Source organism: Rana temporaria, chromosome 1, assembly GCF_905171775.1.
Source record: "Rana temporaria chromosome 1, aRanTem1.1, whole genome shotgun sequence".
In the NCBI taxonomy this organism is placed as follows: Eukaryota; Metazoa; Chordata; class Amphibia; order Anura; family Ranidae; genus Rana; species Rana temporaria.
Window position 1 is genome coordinate 488546731 of NC_053489.1, and position 16244 is coordinate 488562974.

Sequence of the window (16244 nt, forward strand, 5' to 3'; positions counted from 1 at the left end):
ATAGGTTCAATTTAACATTTTAAAAATGCCATCTAGGAAAAGTTTCTACTTTAACTTCCCACTTTTAGAAATAATGCATTGCAATGGTTTACGGTGGAAAGATTTCCAGGGCTGAAGTAGGTTGCTGAGGTTATCAGTAGAAAAACTGCTCAGGGCTGCTGTTGTCAGAAATGATACATAAAAATTGTGCTGAAAATAAACATACATGCACTACAATAACATTTAAAGTCATGGCTAACTTTTATTCTTATGTTCAATACTCCACAGGGCAATGTGAAGTGTACTGTTTGTCATGCCAGGAAATCTTTTACTAGTTTTTTATAGAGTGGGGAAGAATTAGAACACCTATCTGTTTTTTTTACTTATGTCCAGAGCCCTATTAAAGAGATGTACTCTTCACTTCTGGTCCTGCTTGCTGAATTGCCCCTGCTTTACTGTCTGTTAAAATGTGTGAAGTGTGGGTACATTTTACTTGTGAAGGCCCAGATAGCAGTAAAAACCTGACGGGGTTCTAGCCCTTTAGATACCCTTTGTGGTAGTAATTTTGATCTGTTGGATTTCCCAAGCATATGGACTCACAATTAGTATTATGCCATGCCCATACAGATATGAGCATTTATAAGAAGATTTTAAAAACAATCTAATAAACAAAACTTAGTGATAATTAACAATGGAAAAGTGCTCCCCTTAAGCTGCAAAGGTAGCAGATGGGGGTGTACATATACAGCAGCATTGCGGGAGGCAAACTTTATCCACAATGGCCCAGATTCAAGAAGCACTTGCGCCCGCGCAACCATAGGTTGCGCGGCGCAAGTGCTTACTTGCTCTGGTGTAACGAGTGCTCCTGATTCAGGAACCTTGTTACACCGAATGCAGCCTAGGATGTGACAGACATAAGCCTCCTTATGCCTTCACATCCCAGGCTGCATTCTTGCGTTGGCCGCTAGGGGGCGCGGCCATTGTGATCGGCGTATAGTATGCAAATTGCATACTACCACCGATTCACAAAAGTTGCGCGGGCCCTGGGCACGCAAGGTACGGAGTTTCCGTACGGCAACTTTAGCGCAAGGTTGCTCCTGCTATAGCAGGGGCAACCTATGCTAAAGTATAGCTGCGCTTCCCGCTCGTGAAATTTAAATTTCACGTCGGTTACGTAAGTGATTCGTGAATGGTGCTGGACGCCATTCACGTTCACTTAGAAGCAAATGACGTCCTTGCGACGTCATTTGACGCAATGCACGTCGGGAAAGTTTCCCGACGGAGCATGCGCTGTTAGCTCGGCGCGGGAGCGCGCCTAATTTAAATGATTCCCGCCCCCGGCGGGATCATTTACATTAGGCGCCCTTACGCAGGGCTAATTAGCATAGCGCCCGCGCAATTTACGGAGCTACTGCTCCGTGAATCGCTGGGCAAATGGAAATATTTGCGTGGGCGCAGAGAAAAATCTTTGCTCTTTGCCCACGCAAATATTGCTCCATTCTACCTGAATCTGGGCCACTGTTGCACTCATAGGGCTGTTGCCACACTGAGGTCTCAGTGGACAGCACCTCCAGCCAAACATGACCCAATCAACTGAATTAGGTCAACGCTCAGTGATGCATTTTTTTGGGGGTTAAAACATAATGCCTCCTTGCGGTTTGTAGAATTATCCACTGCAAATTGCTCTACAGAGGATGTAAATCACAAGTGTAAACAAGCCCTAAGAGCTGAGCAGTCTGGGTGCACTATTTGACGGCAAAAGGTTTACAACCATGCATTCAGACTATATTGGGGCAGAAAACTGTAGTGCTAAGGAAATGTTTTAACCACTTTGCGACTGCCCCATACCATATTTACTGCTACAGGGTGGTGCAGAATTGTATATATATATGTGATTCTGCACTTCTGGGTTTTGGGCACGAGCATGCGCCACATTGGGAGCTAATCAGTGGGTCCCACTAACCCGATGTCTGCCAGAACCCGCCGATCATTCGGTACTCTGACAGAATGACAGTCTGCCTATGTAAACAAGACAGACTGTCATTCGGTGAGTACAGAAGATCGGTGGCCCTGTGAAGCATGTGTTCAAGTAGTAAAAGCACTTTCCCCATAGTTAGTAAGCACGCCCTAGGAACACAGTTAACCCTTTGATTACCCCTGATGTTAACCCCTTCCCTGTCAGGGTCATTAGTACTGTGGCAGTGTATATTTTTAGCACTGATAACTGAAATTATTTTACTGGTCTCCAAAAAAGGGTCAAAAGAGTTAGTTTTTCCGATTTGTCCGCTGCAATATTGCAGTCCTGCTATAAGTCGCTGATCGCTGCCATTATAGGTACTCCTCACTTAACGGCCAGGTTCTGTTCCAATGACCAGGTCGTTAAACAAATTGGTTGTTAGACGAAGAATCACAAGTGATCAATATTTTAAGCATTCTTAACTACTTTACTGTACTGTATTGTGATAAAAAGGTCTAAACATTAAACTCCAGCTCAATAACATTGTTTTAATTTGCATAAGTACGGAAATGAATTCTGTACTGTACTGTACAATACAATGATGTATATACGCAATGCTAGAGTGGGGAGAGCTGGTCGTAAGTCTGAGGAGTCGTTAAACTAGGAGCTAATTATCTGTGTAGTACATTGCAGTGTCAACTGTGACAATATTCATCATTAATCTTTAACATAAAGTATGTCTATATCAGGGACAGGCAGCATGAAAGCTGTCAGCATGTTTAGGTTACTAGAGAGCAATGCTTTGGATCAAAATGAGTTAATTGTAATAATAATAATAACCATAATAATATGTTATACTATGGCAAATGATTATTGCTCTTACACACAAATTCTTTATAACCCTAATACAAACTGCTTTAAACTCTGGTTTCAAACTATTATAACTACAATCCTCAGCCATCCTATAGGGCTTTAGCAGAGGGTGCTGGGATCTGAGACTGCATTAGGCAGCTTAAAGCAGAAGTTCAGTAGGAAGCAAAAGTGTACTGCTAAGACAGATTAGCAAATTATTTTTTACCGCACAGAGAAGGATCTGTGACTAGACAATTCTGAAGTCTGACTTCAGTCCTTCTATAATGGAAACTTCATAAATTTGTTTAAGATCATACCATAATGGGCCCTTATCTCACCCCAGACCCCAAATAAACTGCTTTGACTTCTATAGCTATTGTCATGCCACTGCCCCATGTCCTGTGTAACCAGAATGGAACATTTGAATTCCCTTGTACATGCCAGTTCATAAAGGCTATCATCCATCGCTGATACTGCAAGCAGGGACTGAGCTACTAAGAGAAGAACACCAAGTGTGCCCAATCCATAAAGCACCCATACTGTATTATATACTGCACGTATTCCAAACCTAGACTGCACCTATACCGCATTATACTGAACCTTTACCGCATCTGAACCACATCTACATTATGCCTATGACTAGACTTTACTGTATCTATACTACATGTAGGATAACTGGGACTGTCACTAAATGCAAGGATGCTTTTAAAGGGCCCCAATGATCACCAGGAGAACCCTCAAAAGACTATCCCTTCTATAATAATTATCCTACAAACCCCCTTTGTTTCCTCCTGCCCCCTTCACTGCCATCCTCCTTTACTTTTGAGCAGTGCATACCCATACAGCACTCGGTAGATAAAGCTTTACTACTGGTTACTGCTGCACATGAGGTGGCCTTGCTACTGTCAATGCTGATCTGGATTCCAAATGTCATCTTATGCCTAGTCCCTACTGTTAATCACTTTGCATGCTAAATTGTTAATCCATTTTATGCTTGCCTAGTTCTAGTTACCAACCATATTGGGGAACAACATATTAAGTTTGCCTTTACAACCTGGTCTGGTTACTGTTTTCTTTGATATAGCACTACTATTGAGTACTAAGTATTAATTTCAGTGAATTCCTGTGATATTTTATGTTTGTACACTTAACCTGGTGTGTCAGAGGGGCTGAGTTTCTTGAGAAAGTTGAGGCAAAGAACAGAGGACCCATCCTATCCAGCAGTTACTTCGGGGGTAGCGCTACATTAATTATTACAGATATCCCCTAAAACATTACAAAAACGTTGATTTTTATTGTAGATATGCTAATGCTTAGCTAACCTATTTCAGGCACTGGACTGTGTGCTGCTAACCACATTTGTTATTGAAGTCTTAATATGAAAGATATCAAGGTTGTGTACACCTCTAGGAGAATAGTGCAAACTTAGGAAATACTATGAGAATATGCCTTGATGCAAAGGTCCATTGTAAATCAGGCTCTATGTGTTATCTGGCAGTAAACATGGGTATAGTACAATCATTTTCTGTTCTACTGTTTTTACGGTTCAGCAGGAAAGCAAATGATGTATTCTTACACTGAAACATGGCAATATTTTAAAACAACATTTCAAAAATGTGGATGGTTCTGCCATTGAGTATTATGACACAATGCTATATTCTCTTCCTTATAATGTTACATTCTTTATTTCCTATCACTTGTTAAAATGAAAACATAAAACATGAGTGCAGAAGAATACAATAATCCATGGATGAATCATAAGGTCTTTTTTTTTTTTTTTTACCATAGTATAGTCAAGTAAAAGATCATGCTTCATTTCCCTTTAACCTATTTGGATGTGTTCCTTTTCATACCATTATTGCGGAGGACACATCCGTTCAGCTGTGTGATCAAAAGAACTAGTTCTGGGAAGAATAGTAGAAATGTTTTGTTCCTCTGCTTTTCCAGTGTGATAAAATGCTGTATAAATGCTATGCTTTTGTGCAGCATACGTTAACAGCTCACTGAAATAAAATATCAAAAAGGCAATGGATAAAACATAAATCAGCAGCTGAAAAAAAATAAAGCTTCCAGAAATATCAAACTGAAAACTATATCTTTGACCAACATGTATATACTTTAAATTACATTCATTCCTATCCAGAGCCAGATGTTATAAAAATGACTACATGCGCAAAATAGATGTTACAGCAATGCTACCCACAATCATTTTTTTTTTTTTTTCAATCCATTCGTTCTATTTTCACAGCCCTTTCTCATCTGTCTGATGTTCCCTTAAGCTTTGTAACCACCACATTTCTGCTAAGATGAATGTTCTTACTATACTGTCAATCATTGTCTTAGAGCAACGTCGTGTTTATAAGTTCTTCGTAGAAATCTGTTGTTGAACTCTATCAAAAATCTTGTCTTTGAGGTTTTTGTGGATAGTGGACAAAGCCTTCCACTGATGTACTTGTACATAATCCTTAATAATACGGCTAACATGTTCAGATTCTACAATTCCAGCAAAAGTAAAACTATCTAAAAAAAGAAAACACATAAAGGCACTTAACCAAGATAAACACACATGCAATGAGTTTTAAAAAAAAGAAGAGGTGAATTAAATACCTTGCAAATCTTAGTTTACTTAGGAACATCTTGTTTTTCAATTGCAGTCTGGTCTTTTTTTTTTTAATCTGTTGGCCGGTACATTTAAAATAATAGATGAGACTGAATAGTCAAAAATCTCTTTACTGATCTACTGATCTTCAATACAAAGTGCAAATCATGACTTTGCAACATTTAACAATTTAAGTTAATTTTTAGTTAGCGCAAAAAATCTGTATTCGCTATAGTTAGTATTATTATTATCATACAGGATTTATATATCGCCAACAGTTTGCACAGTGCTTTACAATATCGGGGAAGACAGTACAATTACAATACAATTCAATATAGGAGGAATCAGAGGGTCCTGCTCCTTAGAGCTTACAATCTAGAAGTGAGTGTCAAGTGGAACAAAGGGTAGTAGCTGTGGGGGATGCTCAGATGGACTAGATGGAAATACAGTTGTTAGGTGTGGTTAGGATAGGCTTATCTGAAGAGAAGGGTTTTCAGGGATCGTCTAAAAGCTAATAGAGTAGGAGATAAACAGACAGATTGGGATAAGAAGTTCCATAGGCTTGGAGAAGCTCTGGAAAAGTCCTGGAGGCGAGCGTGGGAGGAGGTGATGAGAGACTGCTATGGCAGAGAGCTAGAGACAAAGAGGTCTTGCAAACAAACAAAGAGAATGATTAGGTTGGTATTTAGAGACTAGGTCAGTGATGTAGCTGGGGGCTAAGTTGTGGATGGCTTTGTAGGTAGTCGTTAGTATTTTGAATTTAATTTGTTGGGTGAGTGAAAGCCAGTGGAGGAATTGACAGAGGGGAGTAGCAGACACAGAGTGATTAGTAAGGTGGATGAGTCTGGCAGCATCATTCCTGATGGATTGAAGGGGGAATAGAGTATGTAGAGGTAAGCCAATGAGGAGGGAGTTGCAGTAATCGAGGCGAGAGATGACTATGGAGTGAATTAAGAGCTTTGTGGTGTCATTGGTTAGAAAGGGGCATATCTTGGAGATGTTGCAGAGGTTGAGGCGGCAAAATTTGGACAGTGATTGGACGTGAGGCTTAAAGGAGAGTTCAGAGTCCAAGACTACTCCTAGGACCTTGGCATGTGGGGATGGCCATTCATTTTGACAGAGAGATCAGGGGAAGAGGCACGTGGGGGAGGAAAAATGATAAGTTCAGTTTTGAATAGATTACGTTTGAGGAAGTGATGATTCAATTATGTGCAAAAGAAATTCCCAAGTGCTGTGCCCTTGACTGGACATTCAATATAAGAACAATTGCATGTATTCTATAAGTAAACCACCTTATTTTTCGGTTTTTTAAAGTGTATGAATAGGAAAACCTTTTCAGCTTCATACACATATGAACAGTCACAGTCAGTAGTAAAAGACAGCATATTGCTGCAGCTGAGCTGACAGTGGTTGCAGACAGCTGCGGTCAGGAAGCCTGTACAAAACATTGGCATGCTTAAAGGAGCTGCAGCTGTCCCTCAATTTTTGCATGTATCCACATATTAAGTGGTTACTTTCCATTAGGGAAAGATGTCTGACCCTGGATGCATCTGATGCATCTGATGTACATTTGATGTACAGACACATGGGAACAGCAGGAGCTCCTGTTAGCCTGTCATTGCTTTTTACAGACTTCAAGGCCACAACTGTCTGGACACATACTGTATGTCAGTCTATCTACAGCAAAACCTTGTCCCTTGCCTCTGTCCATGCCTGTTTGTCATAGAGTGTCCCGAATCTAGTGTTTGGAGTCAGGTGATAGCCAGCTTAAACTTTGTTTATGTTATCTGGGTATGATATATTTTTCTTAAGCCTAGGGTAATTGTTTGCTTCTGCCTACTTCTGGGGAATTTTATCCATAAATTAGAGTGAGAAGATACAATGTTGTCGCTCCTTGTTCTTGAATTTACTGTTGTCACAATGTGAAGGAATTAAATAACACTTCTGGGTCATGGTCAGACCTCAGCCCTTGATGGACTAAGTCACCTATATTATACTCAGTGGTGGCCGGTGCTTAATATATTTGGGTTGTGGCAAACTAACACCAAACCCCCTCCCCAGAGACGGACGAGATTGTAGCAAATGACCCCAAATGAGATGGCGGCATTCAGGGCATTCAATTTGGAGCCAGGGGAATGAAGAGCCAGGCCGTTGATTACTCCCGGGTGAACAGGAAGTGTGTCCTGAGACACAATTTGCCAGAGTCCTAAGACTCCCTGGCCAATTGGGTCACAGGAACTGCTTCTTAATTGGCCGGGAGGAGAATCAGGAAGACAATAGCGGAAAATAGTTTGCTATTGTCATACAAGTGGGTGGGCTCGGGGCACAGTGCTCTGTGCCCAAGCCCACACTTTTTTTAAGCCAAATAGAGCCTCAGGCTTTAATCATGTGCTTTAAAAAAAAACATTGAAATCCATGTGTCCCGCTCCCCGCGTAAAGATTAAGGGGCTAGACGCACGCATAGGGGGGTGGCGCCCGTGCGCTCTGCATGAGCGGCCACCACTGACTATACCTATTGCTGTGCTATTGTGAATAGTTTTGTATTTTTATTAGACTTGAACAGAAAACATACAGTATCTGCTAGTAGGTCTCTACTTACCAGGTAGTCCCAGAATGGTCTCAGAGTAGCAGTAGTAGTATCATAGCAGTAAACTATGTTCCATTTGTATGCCTTAGAATTTACCTGCAACTAGATATCTTTGTCACTTAAATTGATTGTAAACGATTACTATTCAGTTTAAAATAGAAATGAAAGACAAAACGTGTGTATAAATATAAAAATATTATCAATGTATTTTTTGCATTTTTTATACAGCCATGGCCAAAAGTTTCGACAATGACACAAATATTAATCTTCACAAAGTCTACTGCTTCAGTAATTTTAGATCTTTTTGTCAGATGTTACTATGGTATACTGAAGTATAATTAAAAAAATGTCATAAGTGTCAAAGGCTTTTATTAACAATTACATTAAGTTTATGAAAAGAGTCAATATTTTCAGTGTTGGCCCTTCTTTTTCAAGACCTCTGCAATTCGCCTTGGTATGCTGTCAATCAACTTCTGGGCCACATCCTGACTGATGGCAGCCCATTCTTGCCTAATCAATGCTTGGAGTTTGTCAGATTTTTTTGTTTTGTTTTATGTTCATCCACCTCTTTGAGGATTGACCACAAGTTCTCAATGGGATTAAGGTCTGGTGAGTTTTCTGGCCATGGACCCAACATTGCAATGTTTTGTTCCCCAAGACACTTAGTTATCACTTTTGCCTTATGGCAAGGTGTTTCATTATGCTGGAAAAGGCATTGTTCATCAACAAACTTGTATGGTTGGAAGACGTTGTTCAGGGAGGATGTTTTTGTACCATTCTTTATTCATGGCTGTGTTCTGGAAATGTGCTGTTCGTTTCTTTCCTAATTGAAATTCGGATGAATTTACATTTTTGGGAAATCTGAATGTATCCAAATTTCCAAATTAGTATAGTGCCGAATTCAAACAAATCGGAAATAATGAAAAAAAAAATAGGATGAAATTCAAATTCAAATCATTTTCAAATCGTTTTTTTTTTATTTGAAAAGTTTTTGAATTCGAAAAGTTTTCAAATTAAAATCATTTTCCAATTTCCAAAGAGAATAAAATAGAATAAAACATGAAGGGATAGAATAGAAAAGAATATAACAGAAAATAAAATAATATAATATAATAGAGTAAATCAGATCAAAATAGAATATAAAATAAAAGAACAGAATACAATGGAATATAATAGAATAGAATAGCATAGAATAGAAAGGAAAATAATAGAATACAAAAGAATAGACTTAAATAGAAAGATTATAACAATCTTCTGAAATTCAAATAGAACAGAATATAAATAATATAACCATTTTCCAAAATTCAAATAGAAACAATTTGAATTTGAATAGAATAGAATATAAAAGAACAAAATAGAATAGAATAAATATTAGAATACATATAAGCATCTTCCTATTCAAATCTATTATTTTCTATTCTATTCAAATTCAAATTGATTCTATTTGAATTTTAGGAAATGGTTATATTCTTTCTCTGATCAAAAATTCTTGGAGGAAAGTGTAATTTATACCTATATCTCCCCTAGAGTTGCCTAATAGTTTCTAGGACTTGTTCTAATCAAAAGCTAGAACATAATGCAGTTTGTGTTTTTCTTTTTATTCATTAAATTCTTGTATTTCATTTGCAAATGTTAATTTGTATTGTAGGAGCATGGTATTCCAACTGACATAGGATATGCAGTGGCACCTCATCACTCTGGTGTCTACCCTGTGCACATTCAACTTTACGATGCTTGGAAAAAGATATGGAATATCAAGGTCACCAGCACAGAGGAGTATCCACATCTGAAACCTGCACGTTATAGACAGGGGTTCATACATAGAAACATCATGGTAAGCTGTAACATTCATTTTTATATTTTAATATAACACAGTAAAGCATTTGTAAAACAGAATATATTCACATATTTTATTCCATTATATAACCCCAAAAATAATAGTATTCCTAATTTCAGGACAGTGGGCAGAGCCATGCAAATACTTTTATAATGCCCAACAGCCAGTTGCTTATGCAGATGTGTTGGTGCATAGTGCAATTAAAGATTAATATTATAGAGCCAAACTAGATACAATTGTTTCAGGTTATTGGTCCTAAACCATACCCCATAGAAGCCATGGTTTCCATACACTGCACTGATGATGGCCAAAAAGCCTGAAACAGATGTATGCAGTTTGGAATAAATAGTGCTATAATATTAGGCTATATTTGCACTACGCGTCAATGGTTTTAGACATACATCTGACTGAGCAAAAAGGAATGATTTGCATGACTGCACCCTCTGTACAAAAATAAGATATAATCCTCTTTTTTGGGGATTTGATTGAACAAGATATATAAATAACTCCTGTTCTGTCAGTTGAAGAGATTTTTTTTTATTCTTTTAGTCCCCTATTACCATAACCTGTATGGGTATACTATCTTATCGAGTCCCAAGCTGTACTCCATAAAAGCAATGGTTTCCTTTCACTCCACTGATGATGACCAAAAAGCCTGAAACAGCCGTATGCAGTTTGGAATAAATGGCTCCATAACATGGGGCTATATTTTCACCATGCATGAGCAGTTGTAGACGTGCATCTGACTGTTGGGGCATAAAGGATTAATTTGCAACTTTCCTGAATTGAGGAATAATCCTCTCTATATTTGGATATATGATAGAATCAGACATGTGATTGCCTTCTTTTCTAAGAAGGCTTTACTATCTACTTCCAGACCGGGCCTTTTCTGGCACTTTTTGTTTACAAGTAACAATCAGTAGAAAATTACTTAGAACCCCAAGATATTATTTATGGCCCATATTCTCTCTAAAAATCCGCGGGCTGCGCTTAAGGCACTTACACTCCGCTGTCCCAACTTACAGGAGCAAGTGTTGTATTCCCCAAACACTTGCTCCGTAAGTTGGGACGGCGGAGTGTAAATGCCCCGGCGTAGCCTGGCGGATCTCCAAGGGGGCGGCTTGTATTCAAATTAAGCGCGCCCCCGATTCTAATGAACTGCGCATGCGCCGGGCTTCAAAAAGCCCAGTGCGCATGCTCCAGTTCTCGGCGGAAAACGTCAATGACGCCGACGTGTGCGTCATTGACGTAAAGTCGTATTCAAGAACGACTTACGGAAACGACATACCCGACGAAAAAACACGACGCGGACCCGACGCCATCCGTAACATGGCCTACGTGGGACTTGCGGAAACTTACTCCTCATATAGCAGGAGTAAGTTTCCGCTTACGCAAACGACGTTAGCGACGGTTACGCGACGCAAACTCGTTCGGGAATCGGCGTAGAAGGATCATTTGCATACGCAAATGAGTCCTTCACGTAAATACCATCTAGCGGCGGCCGGCGTCATTACATTTAAGATCCGCCAGTGTAAGTGACTTACAGATGGCGGATCTTAAGTGTATCTATGCGAAAATTATTCTAAGAATCAGTCGCATAGATACACGGGCCAAAAAAGGGAGATACGATGGAGTATCCTGAGATACTCCATCGTAACTTCTATGAGAATATGGCCCTATATAAATATTTTTAAATCAGAGGCCCTAGAGAATAAATTGGTGGATATTGCAATTTTTTTATGTCACATGGTATTTGCGCAGCGTTTTTTTTTAATGCATTTTTTTGAGAAACATATACACTTTTTACAATTTTAATGCAGAAAAAAAAAATACATACATTTTTGTAAAATTTACATATACATATACATATATGTTTTGTAAAATATAAAGATGATGTTCCAAGTAAATGTTCTTTATGCTATTCTTTGAAATTGCACACGCCCATGCAACTGCGACAAACATAATTTTACTATCCTAGGCGATGCTTTAAAAACCTTCAATTTACAGAGGAGGTCTAGTGCTAGAATTACATCCCATGATCTGACATTTGCGGTGATACCCCACATTTTGGATCACGTTTTTTGCTGTCACAAGTTTACTTTCCTTGTGACAGCAAAAAAAGTGTTAAAAAATAAATAAAAAATCAATGGACATGTGACAGGTACTCTTAATGGGGAGATCTGGGGTCTATAAGATCCCAAATCCCTCCTCTGCCCTTAAAAGCATTTTAAACACCAAGCTTTCAAATGCATTTGTCTTTTTTTAAATGGTGCCGTTCACATCCGGGTAAACCAGAAGTGATGTCAGGTCATCGCTTCCAGGTTACCATAGCAGAGAGCTGATCAAAGCCGATACTGGCTTGGTTTGTCAGGTGCAGGTATCATCCTAGTATAACCATCTGAAGTCCAGCCGCACGTGGGTACATCGCTAGTCCAGAATTGGCTATGCTACACACTGATTCTGCTCAAGGGCTTTTTGATTTCTTTAGTACTCGCTCACCCTAACCTTGGGGGCTAAAAATATGAATGCAAGTTACTTGTTAGCTAATAAGGGGGCTGTAGAACCTCAGTTACAAGGAATGACTACAAGCATTATGCCGCCTCCCCACGACCGTTTTTCATGACGAGAAAAATGCAATTTTTTTAATTGGTCATTAAAAAACGACTGTGTGTAGGCTCCAGAGCATTTTTCTCGACGTGAAAAATGGGCATTAAAAATTTTGTACATGCTCTATTTTTTCTCTTTTTTTTTTATACATCGTCGTTTTTAACGTTGTGAAAAATGGTCGTGTAGGCTTTAACAACGGGAAAAAAAACACACATTCTCAGAAGCAGGTTATGAGAAGGGAAATTTGCAGCCCAAAGGGTGTCGCCAATCGAATGGAACTTCCCCTTTATAGTGCCGTCGTACGTGTTGTACGTCACCGCGCTTTGCTCAGGCATTTTTTTCCATGATCGTGTGTATGCAAGGCAGGCTTCACAAGAATCACGTCGAGAAAAATTACGTTTTTTCCATGACATTAAAAACGGTCGTGTGTACGTGGCATTAGATTTATTCTCCCTGGGGAAGAGATTCTTAAGAGGAGATATGATAGCAATATACACATTTCTCAGTGGCGATTCTAGCATAGGGAGAAAATATTCAGTCTTAGGGAGCTTAAAGGGGAGTTCCAGACCTTTTTATGTTTATTAAAAGTCAGCAGCTACAAAAAGTGTAGCTGCTGGCTTTTTATAAACTGACACTTACCTGTTCCACTGTCCAGCGACGCGGCCGCCCGGAGCTTCGCTAGTCTCCCCCACTCTTCGCCGTCGCCTCCATTCTAACTGTGGGCACCCGGGCATGACCATTTTTGGCTTTACAGCCAGGCACTCACTGCGCATGCGCAAGTGGCTCTGAGCTCCCTGAGTGGACAGGCGATCGCCTGGGACCTGTCACATGTCTCAGGTGATCGCCTACAGGGAGGGGTCGCCTAAGGTGAAATGACAAGTCGCCTAAGCGATCCCTGGGCAAAAGGAGGATGTAGGACAGGGAGTCCCACTCCTACTGAAGCCCCCACTCCCCAAAAAATGGCATGCCAAATGTGGCATGTAAGGGGATGAGGAGTGTTTTAAGCGGAAGTTCCACTTTTGGGTGGAACCCCGTAAGCAGCCACTCAATGAATTTGGAGGAGAAGCGGTTTAATCTTAGTGGTGTCAGCAGAATATGTCAATAGTTTAAAAAAATTGTAGATGGGTATCTTAACAAACAGAATATATAGGGATATGGGAAATGGTTTTGACCTAAATACACCCACACAGGTTAAACCGGATGGACTGGTGCCTTCAGTCAAACTTACCAGCTATGCAACTATGTCACCTGCATACATCCAACCTTTACTGTCTTTTGTGTCCCAAGTCCTACTCCATTAAGCCATTGTTTCCATATACTGCACTAATAGCCGCAAAGCCTTTGTTAGTTTGCCTCTGATAAGCATGCAATGTATGTGGTAAAGGTGCACGAGTTCTTGGTGTCGTCAAAGTTATATCAAGATTATACACATGTGGCTATGTTTATGGACTGATTTATGTCATTATTGTGTGGGGTTGGAAGCAATTTATAACACTTCGATCTTTGATTAGCTCAGCTTCATTTTTATTATTTATTATCTGATATGTGTGTACCTCATATTGAGCTGCAGCTGTTTTTTTCTCTCTTTTTTTTTGTTCATCTAGCACGGTATTTTTCACATTATATAAGTTTTCACAATGTCTGCTGTCTCAAGTTTTTATAATTTGCTTATGCTCCAGAATGTTATGAAGAGTGATCAGATGAATTGCAAATAATTGCAAAGTCCCTTTGTCATGGAAATTAACTTAATCTCATAAAAAACATTTCTACTGCATTTGTCAAGAAAGCTTTAGGGTGCCCATGAAAGTCCAGCAAGCAACAGGACCATCTCCTACAATTGATTCAGCTGCAGGATCGGGGGAACCTCCAGTGCAGACCTTGCTCAGAAATGGCAGCAGGCAGGTGGGAGTGCATCTGCACACACAGTGAGGCGAAGACTGTTGGCCTGGTATCAAAAAGGGCAGCAACGAAGCCACTTCTCTCCAGGAAAAACACCAGAGACAGACTGATATTCTGCCAAAGGTACAGGGATTGGACTGCTGAGGACTTAAGTAAAGTAACTTTATCTGATGAATCCCCTTTGTGATTGTTTGGGACATCCGGACAAAAAACCTTGTCCAGAGAAGAAAGGGAAAGAACTATCATCAGCCCTGTGCCATACCAACAATAAAGCATCCTGAGACCATTTATGTGTGTGGTTGCTTCTTAGCCAAGGGAGAGGGCTCACTCACAATTTTGCCTAAGAGCACAGCCATGAATAAGGAATGGTACAAAAACATCCTCTGAGAGCAACTTCTCCCAACCATCTAAGAACAGTTTGGTGACATAATGTACAACGCCTTTTCCAGCATGATGGAGCACCTTGCCATAAGGCAAAAGTGATAACTAAGTAGCTTGTGGAACAAAACTTTGAAATTTTAGGTCCATGGCCAGGAAACTCCCCAGACCTTAATCCCATTAAGAACTTGTGGTCAATCCTCAAGAGGCGCGTGAACAAAAAAAAAACACACATTCTGACAAACTCCAAGCATTGATTATGCAAGACTGGGCTGCCATCAGTCAGGATGTGGCCTAGAGATTGATTGACAGTATTCCAATGCACATTGCAGAGGTCTTGAAAATCAGGGGTCAACACTGGAAATATTGACTCTTTGCATAAACTTAATGTAATTGTCAATAAAAGCCTTTGACACTTATTGAAAATGTTTGTATTTATACTTCAATATACCATAGTAACATCTGACAAAAAGATCTAAAAACAGGTAGCAGACTTTGTGAAAATTTATATTTGTGTCATTCTTAAAACTTTTGGCCAGGGCTGTAAATATTAACTTGATTCAATTTATGATTTGGGCATATTTTTTAAGGGTGCAACAAGACCAAACTAAGAATTTGTAAGTTTACAGGGTACATGTTTGCGGCTTGCATTTCTATAGGTGTGTGTGTAGTTAGAAATGGTTTCCTGTATAAACTAGTAGCCACATATTTAGAAAATGTGTCCTATATGCACTAAAAGCTTATAAACCTAAGAGTGCGCCATATAAAAATAACACATTTGGGTCCAAGCTGTAGTTGCATCATGCCCTACTCCCTACAATGTAACACATTATCCAAGCAGTGTGTTGGGGTCTTTGGAGTCTTGTGTGTGTTTGTGTTTATGTGGTACCTTGTGTTTTTTGAGAAACACATCCTAAAGTTTTTTGAATTTATCTCACTGACACCACTTACTGTGGAAGGGATCTCCACATATTTGTGGCCGAATGTCTTATATAGTTCTCTCCCAATGATACAATCACCATTTAAAGCTATGTAAATGATGATCATATCCCCTCTTAAATGCCACTTCTCCAGGGAGGATATATTAAATTTGTGTAGTTGTTCCTCATAACTGAGGTCCTCCAGCCCCCTAATTAGTTTCATTGCCCTTCTCTGGACTCTTTCCAGTTCAAGGAGAATTATAGTTTTATCTCCTGAGTAAATACCCTTTTTAATTCATGCTAATAGTCATCTGGCCTTGCTTATTGCAGCTTGGTATCGGATGCTATTTCTGAGTCTGTAATCTACAAGGACCCCCAGATTTTTTTCCATCCTTGATTCCCCCAGAGGTTCTCCCCCCTAGAGAGTTACTTGCATGCATATGTTTAGCTCCCAAGCTCTTTACTTTACATTTTTCAAAATTAACCACTTGCCTATAGGGTACTTTCATCCCCGTCCTGCCCAGGCCAATTTTCAGCTTTAAGTGTTGTCACATTTTAAATTACATGTGCGCTTTATTTTGGTGGTATTTAATCACCACTGTATTTTTTATTTTTTGATAAACAAATGA

The 16244-nt window shown here is 39.6% G+C and overlaps 1 protein-coding gene across 1 annotated transcript in view; it reads left to right on the forward strand.

Moving 5' to 3' along the window:
* Window positions 1-16244, forward strand: part of LOC120918475 (bifunctional heparan sulfate N-deacetylase/N-sulfotransferase 3-like) — a 349511-nt gene that overhangs the window by 181783 nt on the left and 151484 nt on the right. The window contains exon 5 of the mRNA XM_040330079.1: window positions 9623-9808. Coding sequence (XP_040186013.1) covers window positions 9623-9808 — 186 coding nt within the window. The remainder of the gene's footprint in view (window positions 1-9622; window positions 9809-16244) is intronic.